This window comes from Neopsephotus bourkii, unplaced genomic scaffold (assembly GCF_033783945.1).
Source record: "Neopsephotus bourkii isolate Nb327-2 ecotype Australia unplaced genomic scaffold, CSIRO-AGI_Nbou_v1 NB_1128, whole genome shotgun sequence".
Taxonomy (NCBI): domain Eukaryota; kingdom Metazoa; phylum Chordata; class Aves; order Psittaciformes; family Psittacidae; genus Neopsephotus; species Neopsephotus bourkii.
In genome coordinates this window covers 287,649-306,292 of record NW_026901614.1, presented here as the reverse complement: position 1 = coordinate 306,292, position 18,644 = coordinate 287,649, and the positions used below count along the sequence as shown (strand labels likewise).

The following is an 18,644-nucleotide window of genomic DNA, read 5'->3' as shown; positions in this document are numbered from 1 at the left end:
TGCTCTTCCTAAGTCTCGCCGGACAAGCATGAGGCAGAGTCACGGTTTGCTCTTCTACTCACTGAGAGGGATGAGTGGGTGAGCTGTGATTAGTAGATGTTAGTGACTGGATGAGGTGAAGCCAGCTGTGCTTGCCGTGACATGGACACATGCTGAGCCTTGCCCACAATGCCCCTGTCTCCTTGTAGGCAATGCACATCAACGTCAAAAGCTGGTCCTCCCTGGCCACCCCTGGCTGGGAGCCTGGAGCTGGTGTCAGATCGGTGTCATCTTGGACAGAGGAAGCCTTTCCCTCTGGGAGCTGCTCTCTCAACCATGAGATTTTCACAACCATCCTCTGGAACTCGACTTTCCAAATACCTCACCTCCACCAGCAGATCTCAACCCAGCCTGTGCTTCCCTTCCCCTTCCTCGTGGGGCTCAGGAATGCCCCATCCTCAGCCTGACATCCTATGGTGAGTGTCATGGCAACCGTGAGACAAGAGCATCCCCCAGCACGGCACTGCATGGAACACTGCACCAGCAGAATGTGTGGGCACCCCCCGGGCCACCCAGAACCTCCTGCTGCAGTACCTAGTAGCCCCGCTGCAGTACCTGGTGGCCCTACTGCAGCGCCAGTGGCCCCACTGCAATGCTGGTGGTCCCACTGCAGTGCACCTCCATGAGCAGAAGCCTCCTCCCACAGGATGGAAAGGGATCCATGGAGTGAAGGAAGCATTTTTAGTTCCCTACAGAGATGCATTAAAGCATCTTCAGGTCCGGATGCTGCAGGAGCGTGGGCTGGAGACCTGCCAAGGCTCCCCCACGGCACTGCGTGTTTGCCTCCCTCCTTGGTGCTGCAGTGATGCGTGGGGAAAGCAGGGGTGCTGGAGGAGCTCGGGACTCGCAGGACAGGGGGACTCAGAGCCGTTGTGGTGTCAGCAGCAACAGTTCAGACAGAGCTGCAGGGATGTCCTGCTTCATGTCACCAAAGGACAGGGCTGTCGCCTGCCAAGCGCTTCCCAAGACTGGGACTGGTGCCTAGGACTCTGCTGCTCGGCTGGGAGTCCACCTCCTCTTCACACCTCAGCGCAATGCAAGTAACTTCCCATTAAGGCCCAAACTCCCTCTAGGGAAGGTACCAAGATGCCAATCTCATCAGCTCTCTGTGGACAATCCCCTTGAGTGTGGAAATAAAGCTCAGCTCTGCTTTGTGCAGGGGTTTAAGACACCGTGAAGTGACCAAAAGCCTACAAGGAAACAGGGGGTTGTATGTGCAGTGGCTGAAAGCTTGCACCAGAAATGTTACACCATTTAACTGAAACAGAATTAATTGATGAGTTTATATAGAAAGAGGAAGCTTTACCCTAGGAGCTAAAAGCCTAAAGGGCTTATTTTTCTTCTCTCTCTCTTTCAGATCTGTAGAAATACAAAGCAGTGGTGGGTTTCCAAAACAGCACCTTGAAAACTCAGTTCTGTATCTAGAATTCTGCTTCACGTGATACATTTGGCATGGTCGGCTGTTGCTTAAAGATAAACAAGCAAAGACACAAACACCCTCTGCAAAGCTCTCTCTAACCCAGGCTCTTGGCTACATTAGCCAGAGCCCCAAACCGGATCTGTATTGACCCTTCAGATGCTTCTGGCTTGAGTCAAGGTGAGCTCATCATGCTCAGCTCAACCCAAGCTCGTGTTCACCTCCAAGGGCTGCCCAGTGCATGGCCCCTGCCCCATCAGTGAGGTGGGAGCTGAGCCCTGAGTGTGACTATGCACAGTGAGGAATGACACAAGCCTGATGTGCATGGATGGCCATGGCCAGTCACAGAACAAGGGGGACACTCAACAGGAACCACCTCAACACACATGGAACGCATGAGTCACCCCAGGATCGGGCTCTGGTGCCATCACAGCTCTTGGGCTGGCACCCGGGGTCGCTGGTCAGACACGCACACTTCTGTTCCACAGCGTCAGCTTTATTGTGGTGATAGATGTGACACAACGAGGCCACTGCAGTGCTGGCAGCAGGTCTGAGCTGCGGGGTCCTTGCTCAGTGCAGCCACTGCTCTGGGCATCTGCTGCTGCAGGAGCTGTGTCCAGGGCTGGCCGGGAGCTTCAGATCAGGGACACACCAAGATGCCTGGTGCTCAGCTTAGCCAGGGCACCGGGTCTTCAAGGATCCCGTTCATGTTAAACATGGAGAGCTGCTGCCGGCTTCACATCAGCCTTCAGAGACACACCAAGTCAGGGAGCAAAGTTCCTGTGTCCCCAATTCCTTGCTTATTCCCATAGGACAGGAAGAATGGAGGCTGTCCATCTGCTCTGCTGTCACCCATGCAGAAAGCTGCATCTCAGCAAGCAGGCACATGCTACTTGGGGAGTAGAGCCCTCCTCTGAGTGCACATGGGCCCATCAGAGCTTCCCTTGCCATGCTTAGCCCCGGCCACTCACACAGCACCCAGAGGGGGAATAAATCTTGTCTCTAATAACTGCCTTAGCTCTGCCCTTAAGGTCTCTTTCGCAGCCCCTCCTGGCCTCTTTCTCAGTCACTCTCATCAACGTCCTCCTGTGGAAGACTGTCTTGGAAGGAGCTAGAGACAGTCAGTTACAGAGGAAGCGGTTTGTGTCTCCTGCTCCAGGGGTCCCCAGCCAGGACCCTCAGAGGCCTCTGCAGGAGAAACACGCCAGGGCCTGCTCTACAGCCCCACATGCATGGAGCAGTCATCTGCCATTGTATGCAGCTACTGTGAATTCTGAAATCAATGTGGTGAGGAAGGAAAACCAGCAACAAACCCTGCGCCTGCTCCTGTGCCCGCTGCAGGGATACCTGCAAGGACACCTCACTGTCCCCGCGGCACTGCAGGACACCTCTGGCTCTAGGGAAGAGCTTCAGTCTGGCTCCTGATCCGTTCTGGAGCTGAGCTAAATGTGAGAATGCCAGAAAACACTGCAGCATCATGTGGGGGTCAGCACCTCCAGCCCCATGGGCACATCTCTCCCTGCTCTGCAGCAGTGTGGGGTCTGTGTAGGAGGCTGTCTGGGGAGGCTGAGGTAATCCTGGTGTTCTCCGGACAGGCCCAAGGACAGAACAGTGTGTCCTGAGATGGGTCACTGAAGCTTCTCTAACCACTCCTTACACTGTTTTCTGACTTACAGCAATTTCATAACAGAAGCATTTTCACAATAAAGGCAGGTGGCTGACATCACTGGATACTCCATTTAGAGCTGACCTCCTGGGAAGTGTTTCAAGTCTTTGACATCAACTGGGGGCATAAAGATTTCAGAGATGAAATGACTTTGAGACAAGGGGACAGGAGTGGTTGATGCTGCGGGACAGCGGGGAGTGCCACTGGGTGGCAGCAGGTGAGGAGGAGGCTGGGGCAGGGCACGGGGTCTCTGGTGAGAGCAGATGCAGCAGCATCGTGTCATGGAGCAGGAGCTGGGGCAGAGCCTGCTCCAGGGAGCCAGGGCAAGGGAAGAACGCGGCCTGTGGGAAGTGCAGGAATGGAAGGGAGGAGCAATGAAGGAGAGGAGGGGCTTAGAGAGAGGCAGAGGATGGAGGAGGGGGTCTCCTAGGAACGGAGCATTACCTGCACATCTATCTCTGATGTGGCGCAGGGTAATGGGGAGGCCAGGGCAGGAGTTAGGAAGGCTGCAGGGCTGTGGCCAGAAACCACGTGGGCTCTGGGACACCAAAGGGGCCAAAGGCAGCAGCTCCTCCACCAGCCCGGCCCAGAACAGGCACTGTAAAGGGCTGTTGCCTGGCGTGGGGAAGCTCTTTGAGAGCTGTCACCAATTGCCATGGAAAGCTGGCAGTGTCCAAGTTCTCTGGGTGATGGCAGACGTGCACAGTCAGCACTTTTTAGGCCAAGGGCTGGCAAGCTGGATCTCAAAAGGGTCCCCAAATGCTGTTAAACTACATGCACTCATGTGGTTCCCCACTGAGCAGTGCAGGGAGGGACCTCATGTGAGACACTGGCCCCAGGGAATGGCCTTAACCTGCATCGTGGGGCTGAGCCCTGAGAGCTAAAACAGTGTAGGAGAGCAAGATCCATGGGTTTTGTTCCACCCTGTGGTGATAACCACAGGTTTGGTACCTGCTGAGAGGTGGATCACTGGGGAAGCCAGGCTGGCACTGCCAACACTGGCATGGAGACGTGAGCTGCTAAAGCCTGGAACTCCAGGGATGCTCCCCTGGGGATGTCACTATGGACACTCTATCCCCCATGCTACAGCATGGAATGTCACCAGCTGAGCTAGCACCACATGGACTTGTAACCTACCATGGGGATGGGTTCCCAAAGGAAGGGCTCCCTTGAGCTCAGGGCTCCCTGCCCCAGCTCACTGTGACACCAGTGGGACCTGCTTACCGCAGCCACATTGCTGTGGCAAGGCTGGAGATCCTGGGTCACTGTCTGCTGTGTCTGAGCTGCAAAGCCCTGTGAGGGTTTGCTCTCAAGTCTCAGGCTCTAATATAGAGTCTTTTGGGTTTAGTTTGATGGGTGAGTCAGGGTGAAAGCATGGGGCAAAGCAGGGACCACAGCAGTGGGTGACCCGCACTGGGGATGCTAGGGCAGCATGAGGGGCATGGGGAGGTCCGAGCTGCTCGAGGAGTGTGATGGCCACAGTTCTGAGAGGCAACCTCAGTTCTGTGGGATGAGGGAACCCAGGCAGGGCTTTGTAAGAGAAAGAGTCTCCTGCACGTCCTGTGGTCCTTTTGCTGTGACCCTCCAGGTCTCCTGGGTTGTCTGGGCTCCGTGCAGGAGAGCAACAAGGAGTGAGAGGATCTACCACACTTTGGTGCTGTGCAGACACCTCTGAGCCAGCAGCTGTCCCAGTAGCCACCAGCCCGGAGCCATGTGAGACCCACTGCTGAGCCCAGCAGGACATGGGCTGCATCCCTGCAGGTAACCCCCGCCAGAACACCTCACTGTGGTCACCCGATCCGGCTTGTGCCAGGATACAGGGCAAAGGAGGGTGGGTGCTGTGGAGTGCAGCCTACGGGCTGTCACAGACCACCCTCATGATGCTCCTCCTGAGCAGAGACTGACCAGAGCTCTAAGGCACAGCCTGACAACATTTGGAGACCCTCTGGAATGAAAAAGCACTGGAGAACCACACATCGTTATCAGCTGGTCAGGAGCAAACATGTGGAAGTGAAACCCACAGGTAAATACAGCAGCTAAACAGCAGCATCAAGACAAGGGACATGACGTAACAGGAAGGGAATTCAAAGGGGAAAGCAACAGCGTGAGCTCGCTACATGTGCAGTGCATAGAGAGGAGCCATGAACAAGTGACACCAGCTTCTGAGAGGCATGTCCCAGCATTGCCTCTCCCCTCACACCTCTGAAATGCCCTCAAAGACCACCCTGGGTTACTCGGCACAGTTAAGCTCCGCTTACACACCTCCCTGTCCCCAGGAGCCTAAACCCTGCACCCGCCCACTCCTGGCCAGCGACCAGTGTCTTACCGTGCCGCGACCACTGGTGACTTCTTCCCGGGATCTAAGGTGGACCCGGCTGGTTCCTCCCCCAGTGATCGTGTATCCTTGTTCAGTTGCTGTAGTCGGGAACTTAGCTCACTGATCACAGTTGGCTTGTCATCATCAGCCCCATGGATTGGCCTGCTCTCCATGGGGTCCCCCCATAGCTTGGACCTTCTCTGAAAGAGGTAGCGTGGCCGGCCAATGCTGGCTGATGCCAGAGTGGCCGCATGTTGCTGGGAGATGAGCTCGCTGTCCGAAGACTGCTTCAAAAGTGGGTCCCTGAAAGTAACTGGCCCCTTGCTGAGCTGGGACTTGAGTTTTGGCTTTGGAGGCACTGGTGGCTTCTCGAGTATAAAAGTTTGTCCATCCGCAAAGGAAGTGTATGTGTCAGTAGGCTCCCCGCTCTCTGAGGACAACGTAGACATGCTGGAGACGGTAGAGATGGTGCTTGTGGTCTCCAGATGATGGTCACTTGAACTTCTGGTGTCCACCTCTTCCACTCCCGAGTCTGCAGCAGACTCTGGGGCTACGGGGGCATCAGAGGGCTTCCCTGAGGGTGTTCCGCCAGTGGTAGAAGGTGCTACTGCTGCCGCTGGTATGGATGGCGTGCTGGGCGTAGCCAGGTGGCTGACTGGTGTTCCAGGGGTGGTGACCAGTACCCCATTCGCAAACTCATCTGGTGGAGGTACCAGCCCTATCTTGGCCAGCTCCTCCCTGGTCTCTTCGTCGCTTGAAGACAGCTGAGCTGGTGGGAGGGTGACCGTGTAGGTCTCCACTTCTTCCTCCGAACTCCCTTGTCCCAACGTCTTGTCAGAGGCTGGACTCACCGGAGGCTTTCCCATGGGGCTGGGCTGTGTCTCTACTTTGGGGGACTCTGCTGGCTCTGTGCATGCTTCAGCGACAGCTGGTGTCTCCTCTTTCATCTCAAGTCCTATCTCATCTTGGCCATTACTTGTGGCATGAACCATGATGAGGCCAGCGGTCTTCTGCTGTGATGTATCCACTATGCTAATAATCATGGACTTCTTGTCTTCTTGTTTCTTCTCCTCCTTCCCTGGGGTTTCTGCTCGGGCCTCCGTTTCTTTCCGCAGTGTGGATGGAGTCCCCCATGGGCTCTTTGCAGGGGCCAAAGTCCCAGACTCTGTTCCGATCACCCCTTTGCCTCCGGGAGAGTACGCAGGGGACACCAAGCTCTCCAACTCCACCCGCTCTGGTTCTTTGGTTTGGATGTCCACAAAGAGGGGTGCTGCTCGCTCTGAGTCTGGGCTGTGGATTGGGGTGGGCGACCGGGATGGGACTTGAGTTGAGAGGGCCCGTTCTCTTGCGGCCAGCGCAAGCGCCAGAGGCGAGTTTGGATCCAAGGGCTTTCCTGTGAGGGGGTGGATGAACGTTGAGGATGAGCTGCTGATCAATGGCTTTAAAGCTGAGACAGGGGAAGGCAGTAGAACATCTCGGCTTCCTAACAACCGCTCATCAATGGACCTGGACTGCTGCAAGGATGGCATGTCGCTGCTGGGGGGGCTGCCCTCGATAGCCCCAACCGAGAGGAAGACGGTGGATTTCCTCCTCTCATCCAGACGACGGTCTCTGTCCTTCATGACTCCAGCGATGGCAGTGGCGAAGGGGATGCCTGTGGCTTCAACTTGAGCAATGCCGGCATGGTGCTGATACTCGACACCACTCAGGCGATGGCTCCTGCGGGTGGGAGAGGGCTCCCTTGAAAAGCCTCCAGTGATGGCCAGTGCTGCTCTCTCCTGTGCATCCTCCACTTGTAACTGCTTAACCAGAGGGCTCTTCTTCCTCTGTGGCTTGGTGGGAGCGAAAAGGCTGACGTTGAACTGACCCATGTTGGCGTAAGGGTTGTCAATCACTCTTCCTTTCCTCTTCAGCTTCTCCGGAGGAGTTGCAGATGGGCCAGGGCGGGGGATCTCTGTTGGCTCCACGGGAAGATGAGAGGAATCCTGTAGGATTATCATGGATCGGGCCCTCTTTTGCCTTTCGGGGTAAGGAATGGAAGTCCTTGCCTGATCATACATCTCAGCTGCGCTAAGGACTTGAGGGAGTCCATGGAGTTTGGCCTCCAGGCTTGGCTTAAAGCTGGATCTTATGGTATCATAAGCTCTTCCTGGAGGTGGAGGTGGTGAGAAGGATGGAGGGGGGCCTGTGTCAAAGTAATATGGAGAAGGAGGTGGAGGTGGGGCCGTCTGAGGTGGTGGTGGAATCCCATGTCCTTCCCTAACAGTGTCTTGCATCGATGTGCTCCGGGGAAACTTCCCATCTAGCAAGGAAGCAGCAAGTTTCTCGTCTTCACCTGGAAAACAAGAACAGTGAAGTCAGACAGGATGTCTTCAGACAGACCAGTTGTGTCAGTCACCGTAAATGGGATGTGACATCCCTTTCTCCCCCTCCCCCCCTTATAAACCCCTTCATGCTAAGGTGACTTTTCACTTCATCCTTCATTCGCCTGGTGCATGCGGTTGCATTCTGGACCTTTGCTCATATTCACTTGGCACAGAGGGCAGCCACACTCTTACAATGCCTTGTACTGGTTTAGATCCATCAGACAGCTGTGCCCAACATCCTCCAGGCAGGCTGCACGCTCTCAGACCAACCCAACAGACAGAACTGAACACTTGCTCCATCAAACCTCCCGACACCAACTGTCAATGCGTGAGACAGCCGAGTGCAAGCAGGTTGTGCAACTCGCCGCCAACAGTGCCACATCCGCGCTCCCGTTCTCGTGTCACACGTCCCCCTTCCCCACAATGAGTTACATATGGTTCTACGGGTGAGACTGAATCCTGAAGCAGGGTCTACCAGAAACTTAAGTTATGTATTTCAAGACTGGAAGTACTCAAGGAAGCCAGATTCTGTCATTCTTACTAATAACTTACGACCTGGGTGCACCATGAGAGCTTTTTCAGGTATCATAGAATCCCAGACTGGTTTGGGTTGGAAAGGACCCTAAAGCTCCTCCAGCTCCAACCCCTGCCTCGGGCAGGGACCCCTTCCACTGGAGCAGCTTGCTCCAAGCCCCTGTGTCCAACCTGGCCTTGAGCACTGCCAGGGATGGGGCAGCCACAGCTTCTCTGGGCACCCTGTGCCAGCGCCTCAGCACCCTCACAGGGAAGAGCTTCTGCCTAAGAGCTCAGCTCAGTCTCCCCTCGGGCAGGCTCAAGCCATTCCCCTTGGCCTGGCCCTACAGGCCCTTGTCCCAAGCCCCTCTCCAGGTTTCCTGCAGCCCCTTTAGGCACTGAGAGCTGTTCTAAGGTCTCCCCAGAGCCTTCTATTCTGCAGATACTTGCAATTGTCTTGTCCAGGTACTTATAATAATTGGGCAAAGAGTATGAGAATCTTGCTAAGTAAAGTAATGGGAGAAAAAATGAATTAGCACAGTAAGTATGGGGCAGGTACTTGCCTGGACACAAGTGAATCAGCCCAGCTTGCTCCAGACCCTGCCCACCACACCAGATCCTGCTGTGCTGTCACCCACTTGCTACAGCTCCTCCTTTTCAGTCTCAGCTCAGCTGTTTTCAAGGGTTTTGCTCTTCAGAGGATGCTGGAGCTGGCAGAGGGCCATGGTTCAGCACAGCAGCACCGTGACCACCTGCTTTTTTGGCTCTAGTGCTTTTTCTGTATCATTCCCTAGCACTCGAAGTGCTTTGGCAATTGTGCCCTGTCTTACGTGAGCAGTTTCACCCAATGCCTGCACATGTAGAGTTTGCAGGGGATAAAAAGAGTATTTTGGCCAGTGACCAGCAGCCTTTCCATCTCACCACATTGCTCAGACCGTTGCTGTGCTCCAAGAGCAAAAATGGGCTGGTTTTGCTGAGCACCATTTGGGGATTTTTAATGCCAAGGCAACAGAATGAACTGGAGACATGAAATGAGTTCATAGAGACACTGGACAAAGTGTTGGAGGATGCACTTTTTGTGGGCTATTATGTGCACAGAAACCTGTGAACTGAAGTCAGTAGCTGCCTGAGTATTCTGGAGAAACATCATATCCTTTCTGTGTTTTCACTCTTCCCTGGGCATCTGCTTAAGAGCAACGCTTACGACAGGATTCTGCACTAGGTGGAGCAGTGGATGATTCAGATCAGACATCATCATGTTCTCAACAGCATGAAGATCCAAAAAACACCCACATGCCTTTATGCTTATTTCTGCTTCTCACACGGAAATGGGCAGGAGTTAAACCAAGGAGATTTATGCAGTACTGAGCTCTGTTACCATGCGCAGCCTGTTCCAGAACACGGTCTAGAGCAACCGGAGCTTGTTGCAGGGATGTGCTGACCATCCTGTGCATTGGCGCCACTGTGCTGACTACAGAACATGAAAACCAGAAAGCTGCTACGCCTTCTTGTAGTCCCTGATCTGCAAAGAGTGGCCTAGTCACCAGCTGCCAGACCAGAGGAGACACCAACTACCAAGAGATACTGCTGCTCCAAGCTCTCAGCTGTTGACTCAAGAGTTGATGGATTGGTAGCCCCTGGTCTACCTTCTGTGTAAAGCACCAAAGGCAAAGAACTGCCAGTGAAGGGAGGGGAAGGGGACAGAAAATCTGAACGTGGGTATTAGTTTCTGTTCTGTTTTAGGTACCGCTTCTGCAAGCTCTGCTTTAGTTGCGCTGTGGCCCACTTGTTATTTTTCTGGGCTGTAAGTGTTTCTCCTCCATTTTTTTCCTAAATGAGAAGGGGAGCACTACTCCATTTCTTTCTTAAATGAGGAGGGGAGCGCTATGGAAAACAGGATCTGAAGCACTAGCAGTGACCAGCCGGAGATCTCAACAGGAGCCCTGCAGGAACGGGCCAGCAGGATCTCCATGAATCCCACAAGGACAGAGTCCCACAGCTGAGGAGGAAGGTCCCTGTGCAGGAGGCTGTGGACTGGTGCCTGGGCAGCAGCTCTGCGGGGCTGGTAGGCTGCTAACCCAGCGCCTCAGCAGCAGAGCCAACAGTGCCTGGGGCTGCCTGAACAGGAGCAAAGAGGTTACCCCTCTCCTGCCCTCCCATGACACCACACTACAATGCTGCATCCAGTTTTCGGGCCCCCAGCACAAGAAACACATCAACAAACTCAAGGGAGTTCAGTGGAGAGCTACAAAGACAGTCACAGCTTGCTCTGGAGAGGCTGAGGGAGCTGGGCTTGTCCAGCCTGCAGAAGGAACAGCTTTGGAGGGAACTTAATACCAGCCTTCTGGTACATATGGGAGGCTGCAAAGAAGATAAAGCCAGGCTTTTCACAGTGGAGGACAAGAGGCCATGGCTGCGGGAGAGGAGGCAACGGGCAAAACTGAGACAAGGGTTTTGACTAGTCAGAGGAGCAATATGATGATGAGGACAGGCCTGCAGCGGAACAGGCTGCCCAGAGAGGGCGGGTAGGCTCCATCCTCAGAGGTTTTCAAGACCAGAATGGATAAACCCCTGGGCAACATGAACTGATGGCACAGCTGACCCTGCTTTGAGATGGAGGTTGGACTAGAGACCTCCTCCTTCCAACCTGAGTTTTGATCCTATGACAGAAGAACAGAGGCTTCACTACACTTTTGGTTCCCAAGCTGATCGTCTCTACAACCCCAGTCCTTGGAGTAGCAGGAACAGTGTCTGTTCCCTGTGACAATGAATGTCTCCTATTGCTCCCCCCTCAGGAGAGATCTCTGATGGGAGAAGGGGAGGAAAGCAAGTTCTTGTCAGCGTTTCTCCACTACCTGCAGCTCATCACTGCTACAGCTCCTCTGCTCACCCTATCTGCATCCTTGCATCTGAGCCCTGCATAAACTACACCCCTTTACTCGTGTGCCTCTCCTCCCCTCCATGCAGCTTGCCCATCAGCTGAGACTGCCTCCATACTCCACTCCCCACCTCCCCTCCAGTACAGCAGATCAAAGGCACATTCAGGCCCATGTGCTGCCTGCAGCGCCCAGTAAGAACCCATGAGGAAGCGTACAGAGCCCAAGGATGCAGAGGCTGTCAGCTCCCAGAGCTTACTGATCCAGAGCTGCCTGAGTCACACTGGTGCTTAACCCTTGGTAGATGTTCTTCCTTCAGCCCCGTGGCAGTGCTCTGGGAGCCCAGGCAGCTTTCTTGCACTCCCAATGTCCTGAGCACTGAGCTCTGTGTTCCACGAGCCCTGTGTGCAGCATCACCTCCTCTTCTGTCTTCTGAAGCTCCATCCACCAGTCCAATTCATAGAACCACAGAATCATGGGATGGTTTGTGTTGAAAGCATCTTCAAGCTCATCCAGTTTCAACCCCTGCCATGGGCAACCTTCCACTGGAGCAGCTTGCTCCAAGCCCCTGTGTCCAACCTGGCCTTGAGCACTGCCAGGGATGGGGCAGCCACAGCTTCTCTGGGCACCCTGTGCCAGCGCCTCAGCACCCTCACAGGGAAGAGCTTCTGCCTCAAACCTAATTTCATGGCCACCTGGCCTGTAAAGACCCTTCACAAGGCTTTCTTTGAATCCTCTTGCTGTGTTATTATGTTGTCTTACCCAAATCTTTCACTGCTTGCTCCTACTGTGACAGTGAATTCTGTAAAATACAGTCTCCACAGAAAGGAAGCCTTCCCTGATGTTTAAATGTGATCACAAGGGCAAAGTGAAACCTCTCCCTTGACACAGAGAAGCATTTGTTCATAGCTAAGCATGAGACTAATCACTGCTGAGTTCTATGTACAGGATGCAGTTCTGCTCGGGGAGTCTGATGTTGAACAGAGGCAACCAGTAACGTCTCAGGAGCCACCTTGAAACCTGATTTCTGGGTTAAGGACTGGATTTATGAGTTGTATTCAGTCCTTGCAGAGCAAGGCCTACAGCCTCCAGAAATCCCCTTGGAAGCAGTGTCGAGGACAAGGGTCCTCCCCAGAATGATGGACTGCTGAAACTATTCCAGATTTTAACTTGAAATGGAGGGAGAATCCGTTTGAATCTACCCAAAATGCCAGTGGCTGGAAGCACAGCTCTCTCCTTCCATCTCCTCTCCTACTAACTGAAGCATGAACAGTTGGGTACCTGTTGTAAATATGTTCACTCTTCACTTTTCTCACTTGCCTGTTGCTAAATGTCATGTTTGTGATGGGCAGACGTGGCTCGGGGATGGGTGGTCTGCAGAAGGAGCCTGACCAACTCCTGCAGCATTTGAAGCCCTTCTACACAACTTGGAGGCACCCAAGACATAGCAGAGCAGCACTTCACCACCCACAGAACAGGCCATCAGCCAACAGGACAAGTCTCCAATGCTGAGCCTCAGCCAGCCTCTTAACACACAGCACAACACTGGGGAAAGGCAGCTCCTTCCAGCTCGTAGCACATGAATTAGATTGTCCTTTCATTTCATCCCATCTCAACCCAGCAATTACTGACCTGCCCTTCGCTATTCCTCTGACTGGGAACACGCATGAGGTCCGAGCCCTCCACCTCCTCCAGATGTCCCTCCACCACACCCCAGTGATCTGCCGGATGACTGAAACCTTGTGTGCTATTCCCTGTTCTCCAGAGGGGTGGTGGAGGTGGGAATGATCTCTGAGATCTCTGAGACAGAAACAGCATGACCCTTCATGTGCTGCCCGGGACCTCTCTCTGTGCCTGGTCCCTCTTTATGTGCATAACTGGAAGATTAAACTTCCATGGCAAATCATGGAATCAGAAACAACCAGCTTGAAAAAGACCTTCAAGATCATCAAGTCCAACTGTTCCCCAGCACTGTCAAGGCCATTACTAAACTACAGAATCATAGAATGGTTTGGGATGGGGCAGCCACAGCTTCTCTGGGCACCCTGTGCCAGCGCCTCAGCACCCTCACAGGGAAGAGCTTCTGCCTTACGTCTAACCTGAACTTCCCTTTTTAGTTTGAACCCATCACCCCTTGTCCTACCGTTACAATCTCTGTAGAGTCCCTTTCCAGCATCCTTGTAGCCCCATTCAGACACTGGAAGCTGCTCTAAGGTCTTCAAGCAGCTTCTCTTCTTCAGGCTGAACAGCCCCAGTGTTCTCAGCCTGTCTTCCTATGGGAGGTGATCCAGTTCCTGATCATCCTCCATGTCACTTAAGGGCCCTGTCTACATGCTGTGTGAACACTTGGAGGGCCGGTGCCTGCAGCCCTGCCCTGGGCAGCCTGTTCCAATGCCTGAGCACCCTCTGGGGCAGGAATTGTTCCTCAGCTCCATCTAACCCTGCCCTGGTGCAGCTTGAGGCCGGTTCCTCTTGTCCCATCCCTTGTTCCTTGGGAGCAGAGCCCAGCCCCTCCTGGCTCCATCCTCCTCTCAGGCACTTGGAGGCAGCCATCAGGTCCCCCCTGAGCCTTCTCCACACTGAACCGCCCAGGTCCCTCAGCCCTTCCCCATCACCCCTGTGCTCCAGGCCCTGCTCCAGCTCCATTCCCTTCTCTGGCCCCGCTCCAATTAACAGATGTGTTCCTTTGCTAACTGCCCTTGGGATTTTTTCTCCCAGTTCTCCTCAAACAGCATACCCTGTGTCTTCACAGTGGTGGAGTACATGCTTCCTGCAAAGAGCAACACAACATCACCAGGCTCAAACTAGAGGTCAGTGCATGCAGGAATAAAGAGCCTGAGCCAAAACAGAGCCTCCAGCGACAGCAGGACCAGCAAACAGCCCAGCCTCCCAGCACAAGGAGGAAACTGGTCTGTAATGAGAGTCATGCTCTGGGGCGCATGCCTGAAGCAGCCTGGCAATGCCTCATGGCAACCCCTCTGCAGCTCACAGCATGCTTGGTGCATTGCTCATCTCCAAGGAGAACACAAAAACCCTCCAGAAGGCTTCTGGGCCCGTTGCCATAACAGCCTCAATCCCTGTGGGAATGGAGCTGTGCATGTATTTGGGCTGGCTGATGAGGTGGCTCTCTCCAGAGCACTCCCCACTGTTTCCAGCCTTGTTTTCTCTGTGCAGGGATGACAGAAGAGCTCCCAGAGCCACCCCTGAGCTACAGCAGAGAGGTTCCAATGCCGTGGCTCCACTCATGTACAGAAGCAGAAAAGGCAAATCGTGCCTGGCAAATCTGGTGGCCTTCTATGATGGGGGGTAAGTGAAGAGCAACTGTTGCCATCAAGCTGGACTTGTGCAAGGCATCTGACACTATCCTGCATGACATCCTTGCCTCTAAATTGGAGAGACGTGCATTTGATTGATGGTTGACTCAGTAAATGAGGATCTGGCTGAATGGTTGCACTTTAGTTGTGGTCAATGGCTCGATATCCAAGAGGCAACCAGTGATGAGTGGCATTCCTCAGGCATCTGTGTGGGAACCAGCATTGTTTAACAGCTTTGTCAGTGACATGGACAGTGGGATCGAGAACCCTCGGCACGTGTGCTGATGCCACCGAGCTGTGTGGTGCAGTGGACACACTGGAGAGAAGGGATGGGATTCAGAGGGACCCGGACAGGCTGGAGAGGTGGGACTGTGTGAACCTCATGGAGTTCAACAAGGACAACTGCAAGGTCCTGCACATGGCTCAGTGTTATTCCAAGGACAAACACAGGCTGGGGGACACAGGCTGAGAGAGCTGGGCTGGGGCAGCCTGGAGAAGAGAAGGCTCCTGAAGGGGAGACCTTGGAGCAGCCTTGCAATACCTAAGAGTCTAACAGGAAACCTGGAGAGGGGCTTGGGACAAGGGCCTGTAGGGACAGGCCAAGGGGAATGGCTTGAACCTGCCCGAGGGGAGACTGAGCTGAGCTCTTAGGCAGAAGCTCTTCCCTGTGAGGGTGCTGAGGCGCTGGCACAGGGTGCCCAGAGAAGCTGTGGCTGCCCCATCCCTGGCAGTGCTCAAGGCCAGGTTGGACACAGGGGCTTGGAGCAAGCTGCTCCAGTGGAAGGGGTCCCTGCCCGTGGCAGGGGGATGGAACTGGATGAGCTTTAAGGTCCCTTCCAACTCAACCCAGTCTGGGATCCTAAACTGGGTAAGCATCACCATCCTCTGGTGCATGGGGCTGGCATCAGCCCCAGGCAACAACAGAACTGGCAGGAGGAGGAAAGCCCACTGCCTGTCAGAGAGCAGGGAAATAACAGTCTTATGCTGGCTGCTGTGGCACAAAGCTTGAACTGCAGCTGGAATGATCCTGAGAACTTGTTTAGAAGAGGGGAAAGCATTGGGATTCACCCAGGATTGGGGAAGAACAGTCCTGGACCAGGATCAGGGTGAGCAGCCAGCCCCTTGCTGCATGCACTGCCCTGAACTGGCAGAGCAGGAGTTCGGCATCCTCAGTGACTGGTTGAACAGACAGCACTTGCTGAGGTGCATCTGCCACCTAGAGGCACTGCCTGGAGCCCGTCGTGGTTCTCTCTGCTGGGGGGTCACAAACTCCTTCTGTGCGCACAGAACCATCCCCTGCAGCACTGGGAGATGTGCAGGGGAGCCTCAGCAGCATCAGCTCTGCAGACTCCCAAGTGTGTGCATCTTCTGATGCTGGAGCAGATGACGTGGCGGTTATCTTGGAAGGCTGACAAAGATCTCCTTTTCTCTCAGCCTCCCCACTGCAGTGCATTCCTACCCATTTTGTCAAAGCAATCCTCCCATCCTGCTTTTCCTGCAGCCTGCTGAGAGCTACCCATCTTCGCTCAAGGAATTTCTAGATGCGAACATGGAGTCTTTTGATCTTTTATCACAAGGCCCTGGGAATCTAAACCAGCCGTGTGATATGCAAATACCTAAGGCTTTCTTCACCAAAACCCCCAACCACCAAGCAACCTCTGCTTATTTTGCTGCTAGTTTCTTACTTTTAGTAGTGATTTTTATCATGAAGTCAACTGACTGTGCAGCAGCCTATGAGCCTGTCACTGTGGGTGTGAAATGACAGCTCGGGGAGGACGTCTAAAGCAAGCCAATTGCAACCCCATTTCTACTGTTTGGCTATTTTTGATTTTAGCTTATCTGGAATTCCACAGGAACGAGCTGATCTCTAAGAGGCACTGCTTCTGGTGTGCACTGGGGCAGGCAAATGGGAATAAGAAGTTGCTGGCTCCTCCTCACCAGGAATTGCTCCCTTTGGGTGCAGACCGTCTCATGCCACTCTTGCATCGAACACAGTGAAGAGCTATGTGTGATTTTAGGGGAGTGTGATTCATAGGAGAGGGCTGGAAGAGCTCTGCTCTGGAGCCAGGCTGAGAGAGCTGGGCTGCTTCAGCTTGGAAGAGAAGGCTCCTGAAGGGGAGACCTTGGACCAGCTCCAGTGCCTAAAGGGGCTACGGGAAACCTGGAGAGGGGCTTGGGACAAGGCCTGTAGGGACACCTCTGTGCATCTATCTCAGCACCTCTCTGATCAGGTTCCAGTTCAGCTCTTGGGCATTACAGGAGCTTCTGCCTCTGGATTTCAGAGCAAGACAGCAGCTTCACAAGCACGGTGTGTCAGTGCACACCAGGGCAGCCCTTGAACACCCGATCTTTTATGGTTTAAAGACTAGCTCTTCCTATTTGTTTTCCAGATGAATCATACACACATATGATTCCCTCTAGCTATCTATTACTCTCAGAGCAATCTCATGTGGGACTACAGGTACCAGCCGCTCTCACATGAACGGGAGCATGAGGCACATATGCAGTGCTCTGTACTTGAAAAAGCACGTTTGGAATACTAAGCCTTGCAGTTTCCAACTAGTTTTTACACTCTTGCTGGGATCATCCTGCTCTCATCTGTAGCTCGAAGCAGAATTTACTTCCTATTGACTTGTGTCTTAAACTCACAATCTGTTTTGGCATCACTATTGCCATCCAGTGATGCCTTAAGGGATCACTTGACACACAGCACAGCGCTGTTCTCTCTGCCCTTTCCCCCCCGCCCCTCAGCCTCCATGCGAGTGACCCTGCACACTCCCGCACCTTCAGGCCCTCCCAACACCCGGATAGAACACACAACATCTAGACAGAAAATGAGAGCCTCCCCCAGCCATTGTGCCACTAGCCCTTGCTCACTGCCTTGTCCTCCCATCTCCCTCCTCCAGCATTTCAAGGTTTAGATGCACCATACACTTTTTGGGACACTCTAAAGATCCCAGCGCAGTCCATGGACGTCATGTAGTCTGCTCCAGACCCTGCCCTGTTTTTCCTTGTAAAACCCCTGTTTTCCCTGATCCTGTGTCAGCCTGTGACACTCATGGGCTGATGCTCAACCACCACGTGCTCATCACCTCACACCCCCCTGCCTTCTCCATGGACTGACAGGCCCCCTGCAACCCTCATGTCCCAACGCGGAGGTTGGACAGGTTCCCCTAACCCCAGCAGTGCCATAAAAGGACTGAGAGGGACCCCAGGGGTTTTCCCTCCACCCCCCTGCTCAGAGCACGCTCAGAGTCAGAACAGGCTTCTCGAGGCACAGGTGACCTGCCAAGCAGAGATCACATGGAACATCCCCTTTTCAAAGCTCTTTAGCTCCAAGCCAGTGGAGAGGGTTGAGCCATCCCTGCTGATTCCTGCACAGCACAGACGCTCTACAGGGATGTCCGATTCTCTTGAGGAAGGGATTTCCCCCCAGCCTGCCTTACCTACAGACTTTGTCCGTGGAATTCCTTTGCGCAGTGACACGTGGGGCTTCTCAGCTCCCGCAAGGACCCCGGGGTGTGCAGCCATGCCCTGGCGTTCAAAGAGTGACTGCAAGAGAGAAAGGGACATTTCCAGTCTTGATGGCAGCTGAAAGGACACTTCAGCTCAGACCACCCCATCCCTCGGGCAGTGGGTGAAGCTCTGCCACAGCCCCGCCATAGGGAGGCTTCCCAGGGACATGGATGGAGCCTTCCCCACCTCTGCCTTCAGCTGACCAGAAGAGCTGGAGCATCCAGCACCTCCCTAACTCTGCTAATGCCCTTTGAAGGGCTAATCCTCTCTCTCTCCCCTGCCTGCTCCCAGGCCCTTTGTGTAGCTGCACAGCGCTGCTGACTCCAGCAGCAGTTTCCTCCCGTGGGAAGGCTCCACTCAGGCCACTGCTCAGAAGCTGCTGTCCCATTTTACCTCCCGCTCCAGAAGCTGCCTCCCACCACTTGCAGCACTTTCCCAATCCAGCCAGGCTGGAGCTGGCAGCCCCACTCCTACTCCCTCCATGCTTCCCCTCTTGATTCCTCCTCATCTCCAGTTTTACATCCAGAAAATCCCAGCCAAAGCTCTCCCGCTCAGCTTTCCACACTCCTTTCAGAGCAGCAACTATGTCCTCCTCGTGGCAATCCCCTGCTGGTGACCAA

At 54.1% G+C, this 18,644-nt stretch overlaps 1 protein-coding gene across 1 annotated transcript in view; it reads right to left on the bottom strand.

Annotated features, from left to right (window-relative positions):
• Positions 1-18,644, bottom strand: part of SHANK3 (SH3 and multiple ankyrin repeat domains 3) — a 306,306-nt gene that overhangs the window by 16,613 nt on the left and 271,049 nt on the right. Inside the window, exons 21-22 of the mRNA XM_061362564.1 lie at positions 17,955-18,060; positions 5,449-7,774 (exon numbers count right to left, since the gene is read on the bottom strand). Coding sequence (XP_061218548.1) covers positions 5,449-7,774; positions 17,955-18,060 — 2,432 coding nt within the window. The remainder of the gene's footprint in view (positions 1-5,448; positions 7,775-17,954; positions 18,061-18,644) is intronic.